This window comes from Belonocnema kinseyi, chromosome 5 (assembly GCF_010883055.1).
Source record: "Belonocnema kinseyi isolate 2016_QV_RU_SX_M_011 chromosome 5, B_treatae_v1, whole genome shotgun sequence".
Classification (NCBI taxonomy): domain Eukaryota; kingdom Metazoa; phylum Arthropoda; class Insecta; order Hymenoptera; family Cynipidae; genus Belonocnema; species Belonocnema kinseyi.
Window position 1 is genome coordinate 139,825,316 of NC_046661.1, and position 22,552 is coordinate 139,847,867.

Below are 22,552 nucleotides of genomic sequence, written 5' to 3' on the forward strand. Positions count from 1 at the left end.
TTTTTTAAAAATTTAATTATTTTAGTTAAAACTTCAATTACTTGGCTGAAAGTTGAACTAGTTTCTTAAAAATTCATCTGTTTTTTTTAATTCACGTCCGTGGTCTAAAATTGAACTTCTGGTAGAAATTTAGTCTTTTTTTATTGAATGTACAATTTGTTGATTGAAAATTAAACTGTTTTAATTATAAATTAAACTATATTGTCAAAAATTCGCTTGTTCGATGAAGTTAAATATATTTTTTATTTAAAATTAAAATCTTTTCTAGCATCTTCAATTTGAAAAAAAAGAGTATTTTAAAAAACAATTATTTTAACAAATAATTTTTTTTCAGTTGGAGGAAGAAATGCTGACTGAAAATGTGCTGAATTTACTGGTAAAATTGGCAGAGGATCCTAAGCGATGGGAAAGAGTTCATCAACTCCTGAGTAAGTGCCAATGATTTTTTTTAACAAGAGGGGTTCTTTTCTCGTAATATCGACTTATCATGCAAAGTACTTTATCATAATATTCATCCTCGTCATCGAAAGACATTTTCATCTAAAAAGGATGCAAAATAAAGTCTTTGATACTTTCATAAATTCCAATTTTGTTTATATTGAAAACTGATTATAAAAGTAGAATATTTTAAAGTTTTATATTTTCTTTTTATGTCATGCATTTGACCAGATAAAATTTCATGCATTATTTGATTTAAGTTGTAATATATTCTGATATTGAAATATTAATATGAGACCAGTAGACAAAAAAAAACAATTTGTAGCTTAGTGGGTAAGCGCATCAGACCGGCAATATTAAAGATCTGGGTTCGGATCCCAGCGGAGTTGAGAAAAATTTTTCAAAATTTAGATATAAATATCAATATTAAAAAAATATTAATTTAAGACCATTAAGCAACCAAAATTAACGACAAATTATTCAATTCTTTGGTCTGGTCAAAACTTTAACATAAAAACTATAAAGCATTCGAATGTTTAAGAAATTATTCTAAGAAGTATAAGAAGAAACTAATCTCGTCTCTGCAGCTTAGTGGGTAAAAGCTACTTTTTTTCACAATTTAGAAATAAAAATCGACATTGACAAAATATGTATTTTAGAACAGTTACCTAATAAAATTAACAACAAATTATTAAATAAAATTATCTGGGAAAAATGATAACATTAAAAAATGTAAAAGACTTGAATGTTTTAAAAATTAATCTAAGAAGTGTCTGGAATCACGTCGAAATGCAAATTATAGAGGATTTGAATAATTTAATTTCATCCGTCTGTAGCTTAGTGGATAAGGGCATCAGACGGGCAATCTCAAAGATCTGGGTCCAAGCTGCAGCGGAGCTTGGGAGCGATTGTTTCACAATTTATAAACGAAAATCGACATTCAAAAATATTCATTTCAGACCAGTAGCTACAAAAAGATAATTGCAAATTATCCTATAGACTTATCTGGTAAAAACTATAACATTAAACTGTATTAATCATTCGAATGTTTTAAAAATTAATCTAAGAAGTGTATGGAATCACGTGGAAATGCAACTTATAGAGGATGTAAATAAATTAATTTTATCCTTCTGTAGCTTACTGGGCTAGAGTGCCAGACCGTAGTCTCAAAGATCTGGGTTCAAATCTCAGCGGACCTTGAGTGCTATTTTTTCACAATTTCAAAATAAAAATCGACATATCAAAAATATTTATTTCAGACCAGTAGCTAAACAAAATTACCAAAAAATTATTAAATAGACTTATCTGGTCTAAACTGTAACTTAAAAAAATATAAAACATTTAAATGCTTAAAAAATTTATCTGAAAAGTATGAGGAATCACGATGAAATTCAAGTTATCTAGGATATGAAGAAATTAATGTCCTCTCTTTGTAGCTTAGTGGATGAGAACGTTAGACTGACAATCTAAAGGACTTGGGTTCGAATCCCAGTGAAGTTTAGGAGCAATTTTTTCACAATTTAGATATCAAAACAAATATTAAAAACATATTGATTTAAATCCCTACAACAAAACGACCAACATCAAATTATTTATTACATTTTATCTGATCAGAACCATAAAATCAAAAAATATAAAACAGTCGATTGCTAAAAAAACAATTCTTACAATTATAAAGAATTACCTCGGAATTCAACTCGTAGGGGTTCTGAAGAACTTAATCTTGTCTCTGTAGCTTAGTGGGTCAGAGCATTCGACCGGCATTCTGAAAGTTTAGAAAGTAAAATCAATGTTCAGAAAATATTGATTTTAGTAGAAAAAAAAACAATTATGATCCAATTATTTATTTCAAAGTTTCTTTGAACATCTATCTCACATTTCTATTTAATTAAAATTAATAAAACGAACATTAGAGAGGCTATAGTTTTAATTGCAGTATCGAGTAATTAAAGCAGCTCTTAATTAAAAGAAGCTTTTTAAACTACAGAGAAGTTAAGGAAGCCTGTAAAAAATTCCTTATACTACAACTCAGTAGAATCTCTCATTTTTCGTGTCTCCAAGAGCTCATTGTCCTGATAAAGTACAATTTAATATCAATTTCCATAAAATCCAAGAACCGCTCAATTAAAACCCAATTTGAAGACAGCGCAATAAAGAGAAAGAGTTCTCTGTATTCGTTCTTATAAATCACTCAATTTATCATTTTTCCTTCAAACAAAAGTTTACACAATTTTGAAGAGATTTGTACTTACCAAATTTTTACTTTTGAAAATATTTTTCTTATATTAAACAAAAAAATTGATACTTTTAACTTTGTTTAATTTAAAATTTATTTTCAACTTCTATTTTTCTAAACTGTCATGAAATCAGTAATAATTCTCTTTACAAAAAATGCATCAGGTTATAACTGAAAAAAAGTTTAATGTTTATGAGGAACTTAATAAGTGAATGCGCTACTTGAAAATTAATATATTTGTTAACTTGATTGTAATTTTTGCAAAATTTTTTTTCCCATATTTATTATTCTTTAATCATGGAAACTGTTTATATGAAAAATTCGCAATAATTTTTAAACCAATAGAAAATTAGGGTTGAATTTTATATACTTAAATTTTAAAAGAAAAAAAACAGAAGAGCTTGAAAAATTTTAACAAATATTTTTTCGACTTTTTTCTAATACGAACCCTTACATCATTTTTATTTAACTCAAGCCGTTTGGTCAAAACATTTTTGTTTTCATGTCGAAAACGTACGAAAATGCGTATTTTTCTTATCAAATTTATTTAAACAATAAACAATTGTTATCGCCTGAAAAAGTTTACTCATAAATAAAATCTTCTTTATGACACGTACATGATTTTAGACCTTTTCGCCAACTATGAAGCAAGAATAAAGCTCTACCTTTTACTCCCTAGGGCGTAAAAAGTGACGCCAGATGTGAATAATAAGAATTATACATCTATTAGCTCGCATTTTAAGATAGTCAGCCCACTTATCGTAAGAATTGTAAGAAAATTTTTGGTTGCAGATAATATAATTTTGCGGTAATTTATGGAAACTTACCATATATAATTGATGAAATTACCGTAAAGTATCAACAGTTTCTGAAAATTTCCGGAAATTTATAGAATTTTTTAAATTTAATATTGGAAAATTTATAATAAGTTTCCTGTAAATGACTGAAAATTTCCAGAAATTTCTACCCAGTTTTAAATCAAATTTCTGCCAATTTATGGAAAGTTTTCATAAATTACCAGTAATATTACCATAAATGTCTGAAAATGACCATAAATTTCCAGAAATTTTTAGTTAGTCTTAAATAAAATTTTTGGAAATTAATGGTCAGTTTCCATAAATTACCAGTAATATTACCATTAATAACTGAAAATTTCCATAAGTTTCCGAAAATATATAAACCTTTTTAAAATAAATGATGGACAATTTATGGTAGGTTTCCATAAATGAACTGTAATATTGCCATACATTAACAAAATTTTAAATAAATTTCCGGAAATTTAGAAAAATGTTTAAAATTTAAATTTGGGTTATTTATGGTCAGTTACCAAATTTAACTAGAAAATTACTATGAATTACCTAAAATATCCATAAATGTCTAGAATTTTATAGACATTTTAAAATTAAATTTTCGATAATTTATCTTAAGTTTTCATAAATTACTTGTAATATTACAATAAACTAATAAAAAATTTCAGATACATTTTTTAAATTAATTTTTTGCAATTTATGGTAAGTTACCATAAATTATCTCTCATATTACCATAAGTTACCATAAATGTTCTTAAATTTCCGGAAATTTATAAAAATGTTTGAAATTAAGTTTTGGGTAACTTATGGTATGTGACCAAATTCGCCCATGAAATTACCATTAATAACCAAAATTTTTTATATATTTCTGGAAATTTGTGGAAATTTTAAAACTGAATCTTGAAAAATGTATGGAAAGTTACCATATATTATTTGTCATATTACCATGAACTACCAGGATTTTTCATAAAATTCCGGAAATTTATTTTAAAAAATGTATTTAAATTTTTGTTAATTTATGGTAAGTTATCATATTTACCTGTAAAATTACCATAAATGAACGAAAATGTCACCATAAATTAACTGTAATATTACCGTGAATTCCCAAATCTTTTCACAAATTTCCGAAAATTTATAGAAATGTTTAGTATTAAACTTTGGGTAATTTATAGTAAATTGCAAAAATTATTATAAATGACCGAAAATGTCCATAATTTCCAGGAATTTATAGAAATGTTTGAATTGAAATTTGTGAATTTTATGGTAGTTACCATAAATTATCAAAAATGTTCATAAATTTCGGCAAATTTACGACGAAGTTAAAATTAAATGTCGGGTAATTTATGAAAAGTTACCACATTTGCCTGTTAAATTACCATACATAACCGAAAAAATCTATAAATTTTTGGAAATTTATAGCCATTTTTAATTTAATTTTGGCCAATTTGTGGTAAGTTAAATAAATCACCTGTAATATTACCATAAATTACAAAAAAATTAATAAATTACTTAAAACTTGTAATAATGTTTTAAATTGAATTTTGGTTCCGTTATTGCAAGTTGCCAAATTGACCTGTAAAATCATGATAAATAATAGAAAATTTCCATAAATTTCTGGAAATTCATGAACATTTTTAAATTAAATTTTTGGAAATTCATAGTAGTTTGCCAGAAATGACTTTCAACATTAAAATAAAGTACTAAAAAGTTTCAAAAATTTCCGGAAATTTTCAAAATACTTGATTGAATTTGGTGTAATTTTGGAAAATTACAAAATTTACTTGTAAAATTACTGCCGAAAATGTATGGAAATTTTTGTATTGAATTTTGTGCAATTTATGGTGAGTTACTATAAATTACCAGTAATATTGCACATAAATTACCAATTTTTAAAATAAATTTCCGGCAATAAATAAAAAAATTTAAATTGAATTTCCTGTAACTTATGATAAGTTGCCACATTTACCTGTAAAATTGTTATAAATGACGGAAAATTTTCATAAGTTTCTAGATATTTATAAACGTTTTCAAATTGAATTTGAGACAATTTATGATAAGTTCCATTATTACCTGTAATATTACCAGAAATTACCAAAAAATTTAATAAATTTCTGGAAATTTATAGACATTTTGCAATTAAATTTCGGGAAATTTATGATAGTTCACCATAAATTACCGAAAATTACCATAAATTACCGAAAATTGACATAAATTTTTGACAACTTATAAACTTTTTAAATTGCATAATATACTATTTTAAGTTATTGACAGTCGATTTAGTAAAAAAAGAATCCATTGTTGACAAGTAATCTGTTGTAAATTTGTTTATAATATTAAAAAATTTTTATACTAACATGGAATTTATAAAATCACATTCAGGAATCGGGCTCAATATTTTATACATGACTCTCGAAAATCTAATTGCTGAAAATGGTCTACCTTTTGTCAAAAGCCCTTAAATAATTTTTTTTTTTTCTAATTTAAAAACCGGCTTTCACAAATATCTTAAAAATTTATTTAGCTGTCATTTTTAGAACACCAATCTTCAGTTTTTGGTTTTTCAGAAGAAAATTCTCGGGTAATTGTTAAGTTTCCTGGAATTTCTGGCAGTGCTGAGGAGGTCATCCATCCTAGGCAGATATTGCATACTATATTAATTCAGCGGCAAAATCCAGTAGTCCGGAATGCCCCGTTTGTGGAACTGATTTCAGCTCTATTGCGTCTACTATGGCGCCTTAATAGCACGCCAGTCAGAATTCTTGATTAATGAATCTAGCAAAGTTCATCGAGGCTTGCTTTATGATAGGAATCGACGTAGAGTTAGGGAATATTCACTCCTCGGTTGGCACGAAAATCCGGAAATGCGGGTTTCGCGAATCGGGTCGTTAACGCGGCCACACGATAACGAGCTGGCCAAACTTCCTCGATAAATAAAGTTCCCCACTTGATAAAACATACTCAAAATTTTGTTAAGAGAGTGGCAGATAACCTAGTAGTGAAACTTCAATCACAATCCTCAAAATAAAATTGTTTCGTTTCTACTTAGACGTTAATCAGGTTTTTCAATTTTCCACTCTCCCCTCTACCTCTAACAACCCCTTCTTTATTTTCTCCTATTATCCCCTCCCACACATCTCATTCCTTCCCTTCAAACTGATTTTCCATCATTTTGCCTACATGACCCTTCTAACTACACTATCCCTTCTCTACTCTTCATCTCTTTTAAGTAATCCTTGCTTCTTTTGGCGTCAAATCTCCTCCGTCAATTCCCCAATTCCACCAGCTTCACTATCCTGTCCTAACTTCCCCCTTTTAATTTCTCATTCCTACTTATCATCCGTTCTTCCCTGTCATTCTAACACTCCGTCCTTTATTGCCTTGCATTATCCCCTGACACACATTTTGTCCCTTCCATTCAGCCACAATTCCCATAATTTCCCCTGCCTGTCCCTTCCAAACTACACTATCCTCTCTATACTTATTATCCCTATTAACTAATCCATACTTCCTTTCGCCTCAATTCTCCTCCGTCAACTCCTCAATTACCCACCTCTACTAACTTTTCCGAATTCCCCCTCTTCAACTTTTCATTCCTACTTACCTTCCGTTCTCACTGTCCGTACTCCTTCTTCATAATCTCCCTTCTTTAACTCCTTTCTTATGTTTACTCTATTTTCTTTCTTTTACTTCTCCTGCTACACCACTCATATTTTTGCATATTTTTTCCTCCTGTATTTTACTCTCCCGCTTATTGCGTCCACGTCTTCTATCCTGCCTCATCCTATCTGCTTCTATCTTATCATTCGCCCTTTTTCTACATACACTGCTTCCTTTAACTACCCCTAAGGCTACCTTTCCCTATTTCCCTTCTTATCGTTTCGTCTGCGTTACCCTGCTTCACTTAACTTTATCCTCTCTAAACTTCATCTCTTTTAACCAATCACTCTGTTTAATTCTCCTCTAAACATTCCACAATTACGCCACCTCTTCTACCCTTGCCTATTTCCCACCCTTTTAATTCTCATTTCTAGTTATCTATTCCTACCACCCCTACTCCTCAATAATAATTTCCCTACTTTAACTACTTTTCCATGCTTCATCTCTTTTATTTCTCTTTCTTCTCCTTACCACCCGTATTTTCCTGCCCTATTCTATCTGTTTCTATCTTATCATTCACCCTCCGTCGACATGCGATGGTTTATTTAAGTTAATCTAAAATTATCTTTCCTTACTTCCCTTTCCTCACTACTCTTTCCACCATTTCACATATGGATTATTCTCCTCTACTACACTACATGCTCCTTATACTTCAGTTATTTGAACTAATCCGCACTTTCACTTGCTTCAATTCTCCTCCATCAATTACCCAATTAAACCATCTCTACTACCCTTCCCTATTGCCTACTCTTCTCATTCTTATTTCTACGTATCTATCCCCATCACCACTAATCCTTCTTCATAATTCCCCTACTTTCACTGCCTTTCCATGGTTCCTCTCTTTTCTCTCTCCTTGTTCTCCTACTACACTTCACATATTTTCCCATATTTCTCAGTCTTATACATTACCCTTCCACTAATCGCATCACGTAACTCTTCTATTTTGCGCTATCCCATCTGATCCTATCTTATCATCTCCCGCCCTCTCACTTACACTGCCTCCTGTAACTTTCGCAATAATAACCTTCCCACACTTCCCTCCCTAGGCTTTTCACAATTTCACAAAAAGCCTTATCCTTTTCACTTTTTCACATCTCTTAACCTCTTTAGCGCTATCGTCAACTACACAATCTCTCTGCATTTCGTCCCTTAATCCTTAGTATCTCTTTCTTCTATTATCTCTTGTGCTGTCCGAAATTACTCCAATCCTAGTATATTTCCCTATTTCCTTCTACTTTCCCTACTTTCCTTGCTATCCAATGCTTCGCTCCTTACATCTTCCATCATCCCTTCTATATTTTTCTTTGTCTTGCCCTACTATATGCTAACTTTTTACGAATACTTTCCCCTATTTCTGGTCCCTCAATTCTGTTCCTGAAAACGCTATTCACAATCAGAACAATTGGAGGGTACTTTTTCGTGTTATTAGGATAATAATTATGTCAGGTAGATCTTCTCTTTACCCCTATCAATCCCTCTTTTTCTCGTTTGTCGTTTTAGCTGCACTAAATACATCTTTTGCCATTTTTCTACCATTATTTGTCCTGACTTCCTTTTCAATACTTCCCACCATTTCCTATGCTGGCCCCTCATCTGCCTACTTCTCGTAACCTATCCTTCCTAATGCTCCCTTTCTACAGACACCTACTTCCCATTCCTTTTGTTTAGCCACACTTCCTATCGTATCTCCTTTACCTCTTACTATAAAAGCCCTGCTTTTCTCAACTTTTTATGCCTCAAAAACTCTTTTTACTTCCCTCCCTTTTATACCGTCACTTTTTGTTAAGCATGTCACTTCCCCAATTACCCCACGAGTATTTTCCTCCTCTATTTTTTTGACTCTACTTTCCTTTCCTACTCATTATACCTTTTCAGCAATCTTCTACGCTCCACTCGTCCCCTCTACTTCTAAACCTTTTCTATGCTCCCCTTCCTACCCTCTCCAACTGTCCCTAGCATATTTATTCCTACTTTCCCTCTCCCATACATTAATCTCCCTTCTATCCTCTCATCTACTACTTGCCCCATCACTTTCTTTCCCACTCCCTTTAAGCCCTCTTTTTACTTCCTCAGATTGACTTTTTTCTTCCCCTCACTTCCCTTAACTTTCTTGCCCACTCTAACAGATGATTTCAGAAATTTATCGAAATACTGTCATGATTTCAGCCCATATTAGATTATGAATGAAGGGACCATAATATACGTAATTTATAGTGATTTTACAGGTAGATAAGGGAACTTACCATAAATTACCGAAAATTGAATAAAATTTTTTTTATAAATTAATAAAAATTTATTGTAATTTTGGTTCATATATGGTAATTTTACAGGAAAATATTTTAACTAAACATAAATTACCCAAAATAGAATTGAAATTTTTTAAATAAATTTCCGCAAATTTACAAAATTGTGTGGTAATTTATGGAAATTTTACAGATAAATGTTGTTAAAAAATGTCTCTAAATTTGTGAAAATTTATAGACATTTTTTAACACTTATGGTTATTTTACAGGTAACTATGGTAACTTACCATAAATTACATAAAATTGAAATAAACAAATTTTCATAAATTTATGGAAATTTTTTATCATTTATAGTAATTTTACAGGTAATTATTTTTGTAAATTTTTGGACATTTATAGTAAGGTAATTTATTCGCAACTTAAGATAAATTACCCAAAATTAAATAAATTTTCGGAAATTTTTGGTAATTTACGGGAATTTAATCAGTTATATTTGATAACTTGCCATGAATTACCGCAAAATTTAATTACATAAAACAAAAATTTTCTTGCAGTTTTTACGGTGAAAGGGCTGATTATCATAAAATGCGAGCTCATAGATCTAGACTTATCGCCTAGAGATTACAAGTTTTATCTAATTTAAGTGATTTTTGAAAATGTACTCGTAAATTAACTTCACAGAGATCTATGAAATCCGATTTTTGAATCTTATTTTCATTTACTTTTTATTAAACAAGGTTAGCATTAAAACCAAACATTTAAAAAAAGACGATCCTAGATTGCTAAATTGACATTGTTTTATATTTGAAACTTTTCCTAATCTTATAAAAAAAATTAAACATATCTTAGTTCCTGTATGAAAATTAACTAAAATTTGAATTTCTTTTTTTAAATGTAATCAATTTTGAATTGCTTGAATACATTTTTTAATATCTTTTTGAAGTCGCTGAATTCAAATCCGAAATCATAGTGACCCTATCAGGTCAGAATCAAGGTCAATTGACGGTCGAAATAAAGAAAACGATTGTATAAAAAAATCTGCTTTCAGAAGCTTTCGGGTCGCTGAATCCGAATCCGAATCCGAACTCCGTTTTACCCCATTAGGTTAGGATTAAGGTTAACTGTAGTTTAAAATAATGAAAAAAATTAGTTCATAGAAAACTAAGAAATCTTAGAAGAACTCTACTCTTAGATGTGCCTGCATCAAGTTAAAGTTAAAAGGAACTTTTGCGGTCGCTAAATCCGAATCTATGGTCATTTTTATCCCACCAGGTCCGCATAATGGTCATCTTAAGGTCAAAATGAAGAGAACCATGGAATTGGAAAAAACCTCTACTTTCAGACGTTGACGGGGTCGCTGAAACCGAATCCGGAGTAAGTTCAACTCTATTAGCTAGATTGCATGGTTTTCTTATTTTTGTCTATAGTGTGACCTTCATCCCGGTCTGATGGAGTAAAAATTATCCCGGATTCGGATTTAGCGACCTTCACTTGACCTTTATTTTGACCTGATGGGGTCAAATTGACTCCAGATTCGGATTTAGTCACCACAAAAAGGTCTAAAAGCAGATGCTCTTTTCGATCAAATAGTTTTCTTCATTTTGACCTTCATTCTGACCTAATGGTCTGACTCTGGATTCGGTTCCGGCGACCCCGAAAAATTCTAAAAGAGGTTTTCTTTGATCTAATAGGTTTCTCTGGTCCAACGGTTTTCTCTGTTTGACCTTTAATTAACCTTGATCCTGATCTGACAGGGTAAAAATAAACACAGATTCGGATTCAGCGACCTATAGAAATTCTTTTTGTTGAAATTTTTTTGATTTAATGCGATAAATGTTTAGTTTTTCCAATGGATACAAACGATGAGAACTAAAATATCTTTCTCATTCTTAGTGGACATCGAGGGTGGTTTAGAACACTCACGTCAAGCTTTGCAGACTAGGAAGCGAAACCTGCTTCCATCTTCTTTTCTCTACCCATCTTCTACAGCCCCAACAGTAAACGATCCACTGAGAACGTTCAAGAAACCAAAAAAGAAAAAAAAGAAGAAGAAGCCTCATCAGAAAGTTACAACATCACTGCCTATGACGACCCCTTTAATTGAAACCACAGATTCTCCTTGGTTAACAACACCTGTCCCGTGGCGACTCGTTGCTGAGAAATTGTTTAGGAATCCCTGGAGAGAGGAATCGAGGGAGGAGAATCCAAAAAATATGGCCAAAGTGAGGTACTCGATGATGTCGAAACCTCGCACCCCACCTCCTGGGCATCAGCTGATAGATGAGAAGCAGAGGGAGACCTTGAAGGCTTTAAATAATCAGAGGGAGGCTTTGATGTTGAAGAGTGCAAGGGAGTACTCTCAACCACGACTTCTTCATTTTGGAAAAGTTAATACCCATCAGATACCTCTGGGACATCGAGAGGTGCCTTCCGTCTTTGATGATGGTGAGTAAATTTTATTTGTTTTATAATACGTTTATAAGCAGAGTTAGGAATCTCTAAATATGATAAAATATTCGTGGGCAAATGTAGACCCTGGAGAAGATCTTCCGCGTAGCAAACTCTGCTGAAACAAATAAGAAATAAAATAATAATGAGTAATTAGTTTACTGATTTGTTTCCCGAACAGATCCAATGCGAAACAGAGACTACGATCCTCCAGAACTTCTTCACTACCAGTCCTCAAGGTTCCCCCAATATAATCCCTTTCCAAAAGATTTTCCCTTGGAGAGGTTCCAAAATGACTACCAGGATGATTTCGCACTTCAGTCTGGTGAGTTCGCCAGAAATCGGGAATACAGACCTAAGGGAAGAGACTTTGCAGCTAGTAAGACCTGGCAAGATTCCCAGTTTGATTACGAAAGACCCTGGAACCTTGATGATAGGACACTCCCGATTACTCCTAGCAAGTGGTCATGGAGACAACCAGCCAGACAACCTGATCTTAAGACCTGGTTGCCCTGGAGGAAACCTTGGAAAGGGGATTACTGGTCGAGACTGGAGAGTGAGGATGATGAGGAAGGTCCTCTGGAGAAGTCTTGGCAGATGCATCAAAAACACCATCAGCAGCCTTGGAAATTGGGGGCTGGCACTTCTTGGCCCGGGGATAAGTCTCTTCAGGTTAGCTTTCCAGTTTTGGACTGTTCCTTACTTTCATCATTTCTAATTCTTTCTTGATCATTTAATTTTTTTTACATCATCTTCTCTCTGTCTTTTCCTATTTGTTATCCCTTCTCTTTTACTCTTCTTGAATTAATTCCATCCCTTGATTTGTTCAAATCCCATTTTTAAAATTATTTTCATCTTTCCTCTATATGCTTCCCCCCCCCCCCGGACCCCTTGTAAAATAGGAGGCAAAAAAGCCGTTTTCAAGTAGTCTGCTCCCGATCAAAGTAACGTTATTTAAAGAAATTTTTTTATAAGTACATATGGTAACGTTATTAGTACGCTTCTAGATGATGAATTTGTTTGGTAAAATATTCAACTTTTTGGTTGAGAATTCTGGAATTTTATTGAATTATTCAATTTATTATATTTTTATTTTATTTTTTTATATTTAATTATTTATAACTATTACATTTTATTGCTTTTTTGTAGTAAATTAATCTTTTTGTTTAAAATTCTATTATTTTTGATAAAAGTTCAACTTTTTGTTTAAGAATTCTTGAATTTTAATAAAAATGCGTATTTTTAGTTAGAAAATGAACCTTTTAGTTAAAAAATTTAGGCTTTTAGTTGAAAATTCAACAGTTTAGTGCAGAATTCTTACATTTTTTTAGGAATTCGTCTCTTCTGGATAGTAAATTAATCTTTTTCTTAAAAATTCATCTTTTTGGTAGAAAATTCAACTTTTCGGTTCATGATCTTAATGTTGAAAAATTAATCTTTATTAGTTGAAAATTCAACTTTTTGGTTGAAAATTCTAGAATGATATTGAAAACTATTATTTTTTTAGATTAAATTAATCTTTTTATTTAAAAATTTATCTTTTTTAGTAGAAAATTCAAATTTTTGGATCATAATTTTAAAGTTGTACTACTTTCTTAAAAATTAAAAAAATCTTTCTTAAAAATTCAACTTTTTGATTACAAAAATTCTTAATGTTTAATGAAAATTAGTCTTCTTTGGAAGTAAATAAATCTTTTTATTTGAAAATGTATATTTTAGTTGAAACTTGAACTTATTGTTTAAGAACTTATAAACTTTATGAATTTTTTTCTTTTTTGGTAGTAAATTAAACTTTTTGTTAAAAAATTTCTTTTTTTCGGGAAAAAATTAAACTTTTTAGGTAAGAATTCTTCAATTTTCTTAAACATTCAGTTTTTTTGCTAGAAAATTAATTTTTGTTTAAAAATTGAAAACTTGGTTTTAAAGTTCAACTATTTTCTTAAAAATTAACAAAATTCTTCCTTATTCAAAAAATAAACTTTATGGTTGAGCATTCTTAAATCTTATGAAAAATTATTTTTTGGCAGTAAATTAATTGTCTTGCTTTAAAAAAAAAACCTTTTTTAGTTATAATATAAACTTTTTGCTTGAGAACTCTTAAATTTTATCAAAAAATAATTTCTTTCTGGAAATTAGGCTTTTTGTTTAAAATTCATCTTTTGCTATAGAAAATTAAACTTTTTGAGTGAAAATTCTTCAATTTTGTTAAAAATTCATTTTTTGGTAGAAAACTAATCTTGTTGTTTAAAAATCTATCGTTTTAGTTGAAAATGTAACAACTAGGTTTTAAAGTTTAAGTACTTTTTCAAAAAATAAAGAAATTTATTTCTTGAAAATTTAACTTTTTGGTTGAGAATTCTTGAATTTTATTAAAAATGCGTCTTTTTTAGAAAATGAACCTTTTCGTTCAGAAATTTAGGGTTTTTGTTAAAAATTCATCTGTATTACTTGAAAATTCAACTTTTTGATAGCGAATTCTTGAATTTTATTAAAAATGAGTCCTTTTTCTTAGTAAATGAATGTTTTCGTTTAAAAATGTATCTTTTTTAGTTCAAAATTTATCTTTTTCAGTAAAAGATTGAAATTCTATTATCATAATTCTTGAATTTTATTCAAAACTTGTCTTTTTAAGTAGTAAATTAATCTTTTCTTAAAAAATGCATAGTTTTGGTGAAAATCTAACAAGTTTTTAAAATTGAACTACTATCTTAAAAATTTAAAAATCTTTCTTTCTTAAAAATTCAACATTTTAATTTCGAATTTTTAAGGTTTAATCAAAATTAGTCTTCTTTGGTATTGAATTAATCTTATTGTTTAAAAATGTATATTTTAGTTGAAACTCTAACTTGTTGTTTGAGAACTTTTAAATTTCACGAAAAAATTCTCTTTTTGGGTAGTAAATTATACATTTTGTTTGAAAATGAATCTTTTTCAGTAGAAAATTCAACTTTTTGGGTAAGAATTCTTCAATTTTGTTGAACATTCAGTTTTTTCAGTAAAAATTAATCTTATTGTCTAAAAATTTATATTTTTAGAAATTGAACAAATAGGTTTAAAAGTTCAAGCATTGTGTTAACAATTTTAAAAAATTCTTTCTTTCCCACAAATTAAACTTTTTGGTTGAGAATTCGTAAATTAAAAAAAAAGTATTTTTCGGTATTAAATTCATTTTCATGCTTAAAAATAAATCTTTTTTACTTAAAACTTCAACTTTTTGGTTTAAAACTCTTAAATTTTAAGAAGAATTTTTTTCTTTAGTAAATTAAGCTTTTTGTTTGAAAATTCATCTTTTTCTGTCGAAAATTCAACTTTTTGAGTGCAAATTCCTCAATTTTGTTTAAGATTCGTTTTTTTTTGCATAAAATTAATGTTTATGTTTAAAAATTTATCTTTTTGGTAAAAATGTAACAACAAGATTTTAAAGTTTAAAAACTTTTAAAAAAATTAATAAAGTTTGTAGCTTAAAATTAAACTTTTGGGTTGAAAATTCTTGAATGTTATTAAGAGTGCGTCTTTTTTGTTAGAAAATGAACCTTGTTGTTCAAAAATTTAGGTTTTTAGTTGAAAATGTGACAGTTTGGTGCAGAATTTTTTAATTGTATTAAGAATTCGTCTTTTATGGTGTAAATTAATCTTTTTGTTAAAAGTTCACCCTTTTTAGTTGATAATTTAAAATTTTCACTGCGAATTATTTAATCTTATTAACAATTGGTCTCTTTTCTTAAGAAATAAGAGTTTTTCTTTATAAACATATATTTTTTAGCCTAAATTTAACTTTTTGGTTAAAAATTCTAGAATTTTCTTAAAAACTCGTCTTTTTTGGTAGTAAATTAATCTTTTTGTTTGAAAATTTATCTTTCTAAGTAGAAAATTCAAATTCTTAAGTCATAATTCTTAAATTTTATTCAAAATTTGTCTTTTTAGTTACTGAATTCATCTTTTTCTTGAAAAATGCATCGTTTTGGTAAAAATTGAACAACTAGGTTTTAAAATGGAACTGCTTTTTAAAAAATTTTAAAAATCTTTATTTCTTAAAAATTTAACATTTTGATTGCGAATTCCCAATGTTTAATGAAAATAAGTCTTCTTTTGTAATAAATTGATATTTTTGTTTAAAAATTTATATTTAGTTGAAACTCCAACTTTTCGCTTAAAAGTTTTTAAATTTTATGAAAAATTGTTCTTTTTTTGTAGTAAATTAAACTTTTTTTTCACAAATTTATCTTTTTCAGCAGAAAATTCAAGTTTTTGGGTAAGAATTCTTCAATTTTGTTTGACATTAAGTTTTTTTTGGTAGAGAATGAATCTTTTTAGTTAAAAATTCATAATTTTGTACGAAAATTTAACAGCTAGGTTTTAAAGTTCAAACATTTTCGTTTTCAAAAAATTCTTCATTTAGAATTCTTAAATTTTATTAAAAATTTATATTTTTAGTGCGAATTCTTCAATTTTGTTAAAAATTCTTTTTTTGTAGAAAATTAATCTTTTTGTTTAAAAATTTATTGTTTTGGTTAAAAATGTATCTACTAGGAATATGAAAAATTCGTATTATTTTATTCATGTTTCTGATAAAAAGTTAAAAACTTAACTATTTTTTAGAAAATTCAGAATTTGGTTAAAAATTCGTATTTTTGGTAGATACTGAATTTCGTTCCTTGGAAATTCATTTTTTTTTGTTCAAAGTTCAATTCCGAACTGAAAATGTAACCACTTTATTTTTATTGTAAAGTTCCTTTTTTAGGTAAAAACTTAACTATTTGGAACATTATCTTCTTGCTTTGTTTAAGAGTTAATCTTTCTGAGTGAAAATTCAAATATTTGGTTGAAAGTTAAACTCTTTTATTAAAAATTAATTTTTTTGGTTAAAGATTCATTACCTTACTTTGAAATTTAGGTTCTCGGTCAAACTTTTTCATTGAGACTTCTAAAATTTATTGACAAATTCGCCTTTTTTGAAAGCAAATCAGTCTTTTTGTTTAAAAATTCATCTTTTTTAGTAGAAAATGTAACCTTTCGTTTCATAATATTTTTGTTTAAAAATTTATTTTTATTAGTTGAAAATTCAACTATGTGACTGCGAATTCTTGAATTTTATTAAAAATTAGTCTTTGTCGTTGGTAATGAATTTTTTAGTTTGAAAATGTATCTTTTTAGTTAAAAATTTAAATTTTTGGTTGAAAAGTCTAGAATTTTTTAAAAAAATTTTTTAAAAAATACTCAAAATTGGTCTTTTTATGTAGTAAATTAATCTTTCACTTCAAAAATGCATCATTTTGGTAAAAATTTGATAACTATGTTTTAAAATTGAACTACTTTCCTGAAAATTAAAAAAATCTTTTTGTTTGAAAATTTAAACTTTTTGATTTTAGTTAAAACTTTAACTTTTTTTGAGAGCTTGTAAATTTGATGAAAAGTTCGTCTTTTTTTGGTAGTAAATTATTCTTTTGGTTTGAAAATTGATCTTTTTTAGTAAAAAATTCAACTTTTTGAGTTTGAATTCTTCAATTTTGTTAAGAAATTGGTTTTTTCGGTAGAAAATTAATCTTTTTGTTTAAAAATTCATCGTTTCGGTTAAAAAAGGAATAACTAGGTTTTAAAGTTGAACTACTTTCTTAAAAATCAAACAAAACATTTGCTTACTTAAAAATTTAAGTTTTTGTTTTTGAATTCCTGAATTTGATTAAAAATACATATTTTTTAATAGAAAATGACCCTTTTTGTTCAAAAATTTAGGTTTTTAGTAAAAATTCTACAGTTTGGTGCAGGGTTCTTGAATTTTATAAAAAATTCGTCTTTTTTGGTAGTTAATTAATCTTTTGGTTTAAAAATTTATCTTTTCAGTAGAAAATTTAACTTTTTGAGTTTGAATTCTTTAATTTTGTTTAGAATTTGGTTCTTTCGTTAAAAAATTAATCTTCCTGTTTGAAAATGCATCATTTTCGTTAAAATTTAACAACTAGGTTTTAAAATTGAACTACTTTCTAAAAAATTAGAAAAATCTTTCTTTCTTAAAAATGCAACTTTTTAATTGCGAATCCTGAAATTTTAATGAAAATTAGTCTTCTTTGATGATTAATTTAACTTTTTGTTTAAAAATTATCTTTTTTAGTTAACAATTTAACTTTTTCATTAGAAAATTAAAGTTTTTGAGTTTGAATTCTTTAATTTTGTTGAAAAATGTTTTTTTTCGTTAGAAAATGAAACTTTTTGTTTAAAAAATACTCTTTTTGTTAAAAAATTAATCGCTTTCTTTAAAACTTTAACAACTAGGTTTTGAAGTCGAACTACTTTTTTAAAAATCAAACCAAAAATTTTCTGTCTTAAAAGTTTAAGTTTTCGGTTGTGAATTCTTCCATTTGATTGAAAATTCGTCTTTTTTGTAGAAAATTGATCTTTTCGTTTAAAAATTAAACTTTTTGATTAAAAATGTAAAACAAAGGTTTTAAAGGTGAACTTTCCTAAAAATTAATTTTTCATTCAACGATTAAATATTTTAGTTAATAATTCATCTCTTTGGTTAAAATTTGAACTGCTTTGTTAAAGTTGTCTTTTTTTAAAATTTACTTTGGTTGTTGAAAATATTTTTATTTCATGCATAGTCGAAAATCGTTGCTTTTCAAGTAAAATTTCAGCTTTTTGTTAAAATCAAACTGTTTTGTTAAAAAAAACCTTTTTTGTAGAAAATTAAAACTAGTTCAGAAGAAAATTCAACTTTTGGTTTGAGATTTTTTGTATTTTGTTGGAAATTCGTCTTTTTTGGCATCCCTTATGATCAAAACTTGCTTTTACATGTCTGACCAATAATTCCAATTCAGGTATATATTTTATTAAAAATTAATTCAGGTACCAACCTGGCCAGAAAAACTCAGCCAGAATCGTCACCAGGACCAAATTCTCTCCTGGGACAAGGGCAAGAATCGATCAGAGCTGAAACTAGACTCTCTTAAGCAGGATTCCAAAGAAAAGGGTGTAGTCCCCAAGATTACAATGAAGTCCTGGAACAGTCTAACATCTGACCCAGCCACCTGGCCCTTCAGACTCCCAGCAGCCAAACCCTGGCCTAAGGACCAAAATGGAAAATCCTACAATCCCAATGCTGACCTCGTCAGGAAGCTGGGGCTAGACAAGCAAAACAGACTTCTTCCTGAAAAAAATCCTTCTAAGGATTTTAAACCTTCAGAGACCAAGTACAAAGAAAGAACACTCATGAAGGATTCTAAGCTGAAAGTAGGAAAGGACTCTGTCTGGCCTGTGAAGGTTTCAGGGGTTGATGACTGGATGAGTAAGGCCCCAAGTTCGGAGAACCTCTCTGCTGATGACGACACTAGGTCTTGGACTGAGAATATGAATCCTGGTGGAAAAACTTGGCCTGGGTAGGTTTAAACTTCAGATTATTTGATGATCTGATTTTTCCTGATCTACTGAAGAAGTTTCTTTTTGCAGAGTTGGTAAGAATGTCTCACCAAAGATACAGTCGATGGGAGGTTGGGAACCGGTGAACAAATCAACATGGAGGCCTTATGAATTGAAGCACATGGAGTCCTATGATCAAGAACCTAGAAATCGACCTTGGCCTGGAAGAAGCAATAATGAGAGGATGTGGAACTCCAAATCAGATGGAGGCTCCTGGCCTCAGAAGATGACTGATGACTGGAATGAGGGTTTTGGAAAGCAGACTGGAACTTCGAGTAATTGGCCTTCCAAGTGGAAACAATTTGCTTATCACAGGTGAATAAAATAATAATCAAAAACCTCAAATCTCAAGTGTATTTTCTATAAGTTGATCCTATCTTCTATAAATTTCAGAATTAATAAAGGCTGTCAAATATCACTTAAAATTGAAGAAATTTAAGCGAGACTCAGATCAAATTTACAATACTATTTAACGTCTAATAATCGACTTAATCTGCAAACTCCCTGAAAATAAAATTAAGAATCTAACAAACAAATTCGGACAACCACCATAAAAGGTTCCTCTTGAAATTTCGAAAAAGATCACGTTTTTCCTAAAAAACAACAGAAATAAATTCTTTTTTCAGTCAACAATAAAAAAGAGAAAAGAAAAATGAGTAGGCAACCAATTCTTTTATTTTTATTATTATCAAATCAAAACAGCAAATTTGTAAAAAATAATCACCAACTTTTCGGTAGTCGCACAGCATTCTTATCAAGGAAAAAATGCGAGCAGGCAGGAACAGCAACGAAACCACGATGCTTTCTTCCTAACACCAGAGAATCAAATAATGGCCAAAATGAAGACTTATCAAAAACATAGCAGAAATCCACAAAAAAATCAGAAAAAAGAAGTAAAAAAATGTCAAAGTTGAGTCTTGGTTGTCAGGGAGAGAGCATCGTGGTTTCGTTGCTGTTCCTGCCTACTCGAATATTTAATTTTTTAATTGTTTTTCCCCTTGATATTTATTTTTGTCTAAAAAAAGAATTCTCTTCTTACCTTTTTTTGTGAAAATTTTTATCTTTTTTCAAATTTGTAATTTTTTTTAATTCACCCTGAAGACTTATTTTGTATTTTCTAAGATTCACTTCAAATTAAATTAATTCAGTTAATTTTTAAAAAAATTTTGTAATGGTTTGCAACTTACTTGAATTTTTTTTATTCACCTTGAGTTTTATGCATTTTATCGAATTGTTCTCATTTTCTTTAAATTCCTCTGAATTTACTAATTCTTTTCAATTATATTTAGAGGAACCTTTCTGCATTAAAAACAAAAATCCACTAACTTGAATAATTTTTAACTCTTCCAAAATTATTTTTAATTTTTCCTGAATTAATATTAATTACATATTATTTTCTGAATTCTTTTACCTTAATTTCAATTAATTGAATTTTTCTAAATTTTATCAATTCTCAATTTAATTATTTTTTTCTAAATAATTTAAAGTTTATGGGAAATCACCCTTAATTTCATTAAAATCTTATAAATTCTCTTTAATTCTTTAAATTTTTCCTTGAATTTTTTTAATTCACACGAATTATCCTAATTTGAATTAATTTTTTTTTTATTTTGACTCTTCTCCCCTGGAAGAAAATTAATATTTCTCGGCAGAAAATTCATTTTTTTTGTCGAAAATTAAACTATTTTATGTTTTTGAAAATTCGTTTTTCTTTGTGGTTAAAAATTAATTTTTGGAATCAAAAATTTGTTTATTTTGTTTTTGGTGAAAATTTATGTTTCTCTTTTTATAACACATAAATTATAATATATTTGTGTTGGCTATTTATCAAGTACTTCGTGTATTTTTTAAATTCATGTTTTTTATGAAAAGTTGAAAATTTCAATACTTTGTTGAAATTTCAAAATTTAATGTAAAATTCGAATTTTTTGTAAAAAATTAATCTTTTTTCTTAAAAATTTCCTTTTTTCAAATTTCATTTCTAACCCGAAAATTTAAGTACTTGATTTTTAATTGTATTTTTTAATTTTTTCAGTAAAAATTTAACTATTTGGTTGAAAATATATGTAATTATTTTAAAAAAATTTTTTGACAAAAAGTAAATATTTTTTTTGATAATTCATATTTTTGTTTAAAAATTTTACTGTTTAGTTTACGATTAACTCACGTTTTTGAAAATTAAAAAGTTTCGGTCAATTTTATCTTTTCGGTAGAAAATTATATTCTCTGAATTAAAAATTCATAATTTCAATTGAAATTTAATCTTTTTGGTTAAAAATTTGAGTACAGGGTTGAAAGTTAAACTCTTCTAATAAAAGAATAATTTTTTATTTGTTGAAAATTCTTTATTTAAATTTAAAATGCATGTCCTTGGTTGAAAATTTAACTATTTGGTTGAAAATTAGGGGTTTAAACTGAAAATTTAACTATTTTGTTAAAAAAAGATTTTTTAAATTACTTTCTAAAATTAAAATTCAACTATTCAATTTTTTGTTACATTATTTTTTAGCTTTAAATTAATTTTTTTGATAAAAATTGGCTTTTTTTGGCTTACTTTAACGGTTTTTCATTAAAAATTGAAATCTCTTTTGAATAAAATATTACTTTTTACATTGTTCGTTGATAATACATCTCTTCTGGTTACAAATGTTATTATTTGCTTCAAAATATAATTTATTCACTAAAAATGGAATAATTTGGTCCAAAAGCAGTATTTTTTCTTGAAAATTTAACGATTTTGTTAAAAATTAATCTCTTTTAGTTGACTTAAGTGTTTTTTATTCAAAATCAATATCTTTTGTAGAAAATTGAACAATATTGTAAAAAACTCTTTTTTTTTGAAATTTTTTTTTGTTCAAAATTTATATCTTTGGTTAAAAATTTAAATATTTTGTTAAAAAATCTTTCTTTTTGCCAAAAATTAGTTTCCAACCGTAAATTTAATTATTAGGGTTCTGAAAATTGTTTTTTTACTAAAAATTTAACTATTCCATTTAAGATGGAAAATGGACCTTTTTAGTAGAAAATTCAAATTGTTTGCTGAAAGATAATTTGCATCACTTGTAGCCTTTTTAAAAGCGAATTTTCTTGAAGGCAGTCCCGAATACAATTATAAATATTCTTTTTCAGAGTGACAGCAATGCCCCTTACAAAATCTGGAACTTCACTTGAAGGTTCTGTAAAACCAAAAAATGCCTTCATCGCTGTCTCTGCAGTCTCATCTCCAAAATACAATAATGAGTGGAGGAAGAATGATATCGAAGAGACCCCAATCAGTCAAAATAGCTTCAGGTGAGGATTTTAGATTT

At 28.3% G+C, this 22,552-nt stretch overlaps 1 protein-coding gene across 2 annotated transcripts in view; it reads left to right on the top strand.

The window, feature by feature from the left end:
• LOC117173061 overlaps positions 1 to 22,552 on the top strand; it is a 451,519-nt gene that overhangs the window by 412,637 nt on the left and 16,330 nt on the right. For both annotated transcript variants that reach the window (XM_033361436.1, XM_033361438.1), the window contains 6 exons: positions 335 to 428; positions 11,277 to 11,828; positions 12,013 to 12,503; positions 18,675 to 19,204; positions 19,275 to 19,559; positions 22,374 to 22,535. In XM_033361436.1, coding sequence (XP_033217327.1) covers positions 335 to 428; positions 11,277 to 11,828; positions 12,013 to 12,503; positions 18,675 to 19,204; positions 19,275 to 19,559; positions 22,374 to 22,535 — 2,114 coding nt within the window. The remainder of the gene's footprint in view (positions 1 to 334; positions 429 to 11,276; positions 11,829 to 12,012; positions 12,504 to 18,674; positions 19,205 to 19,274; positions 19,560 to 22,373; positions 22,536 to 22,552) is intronic.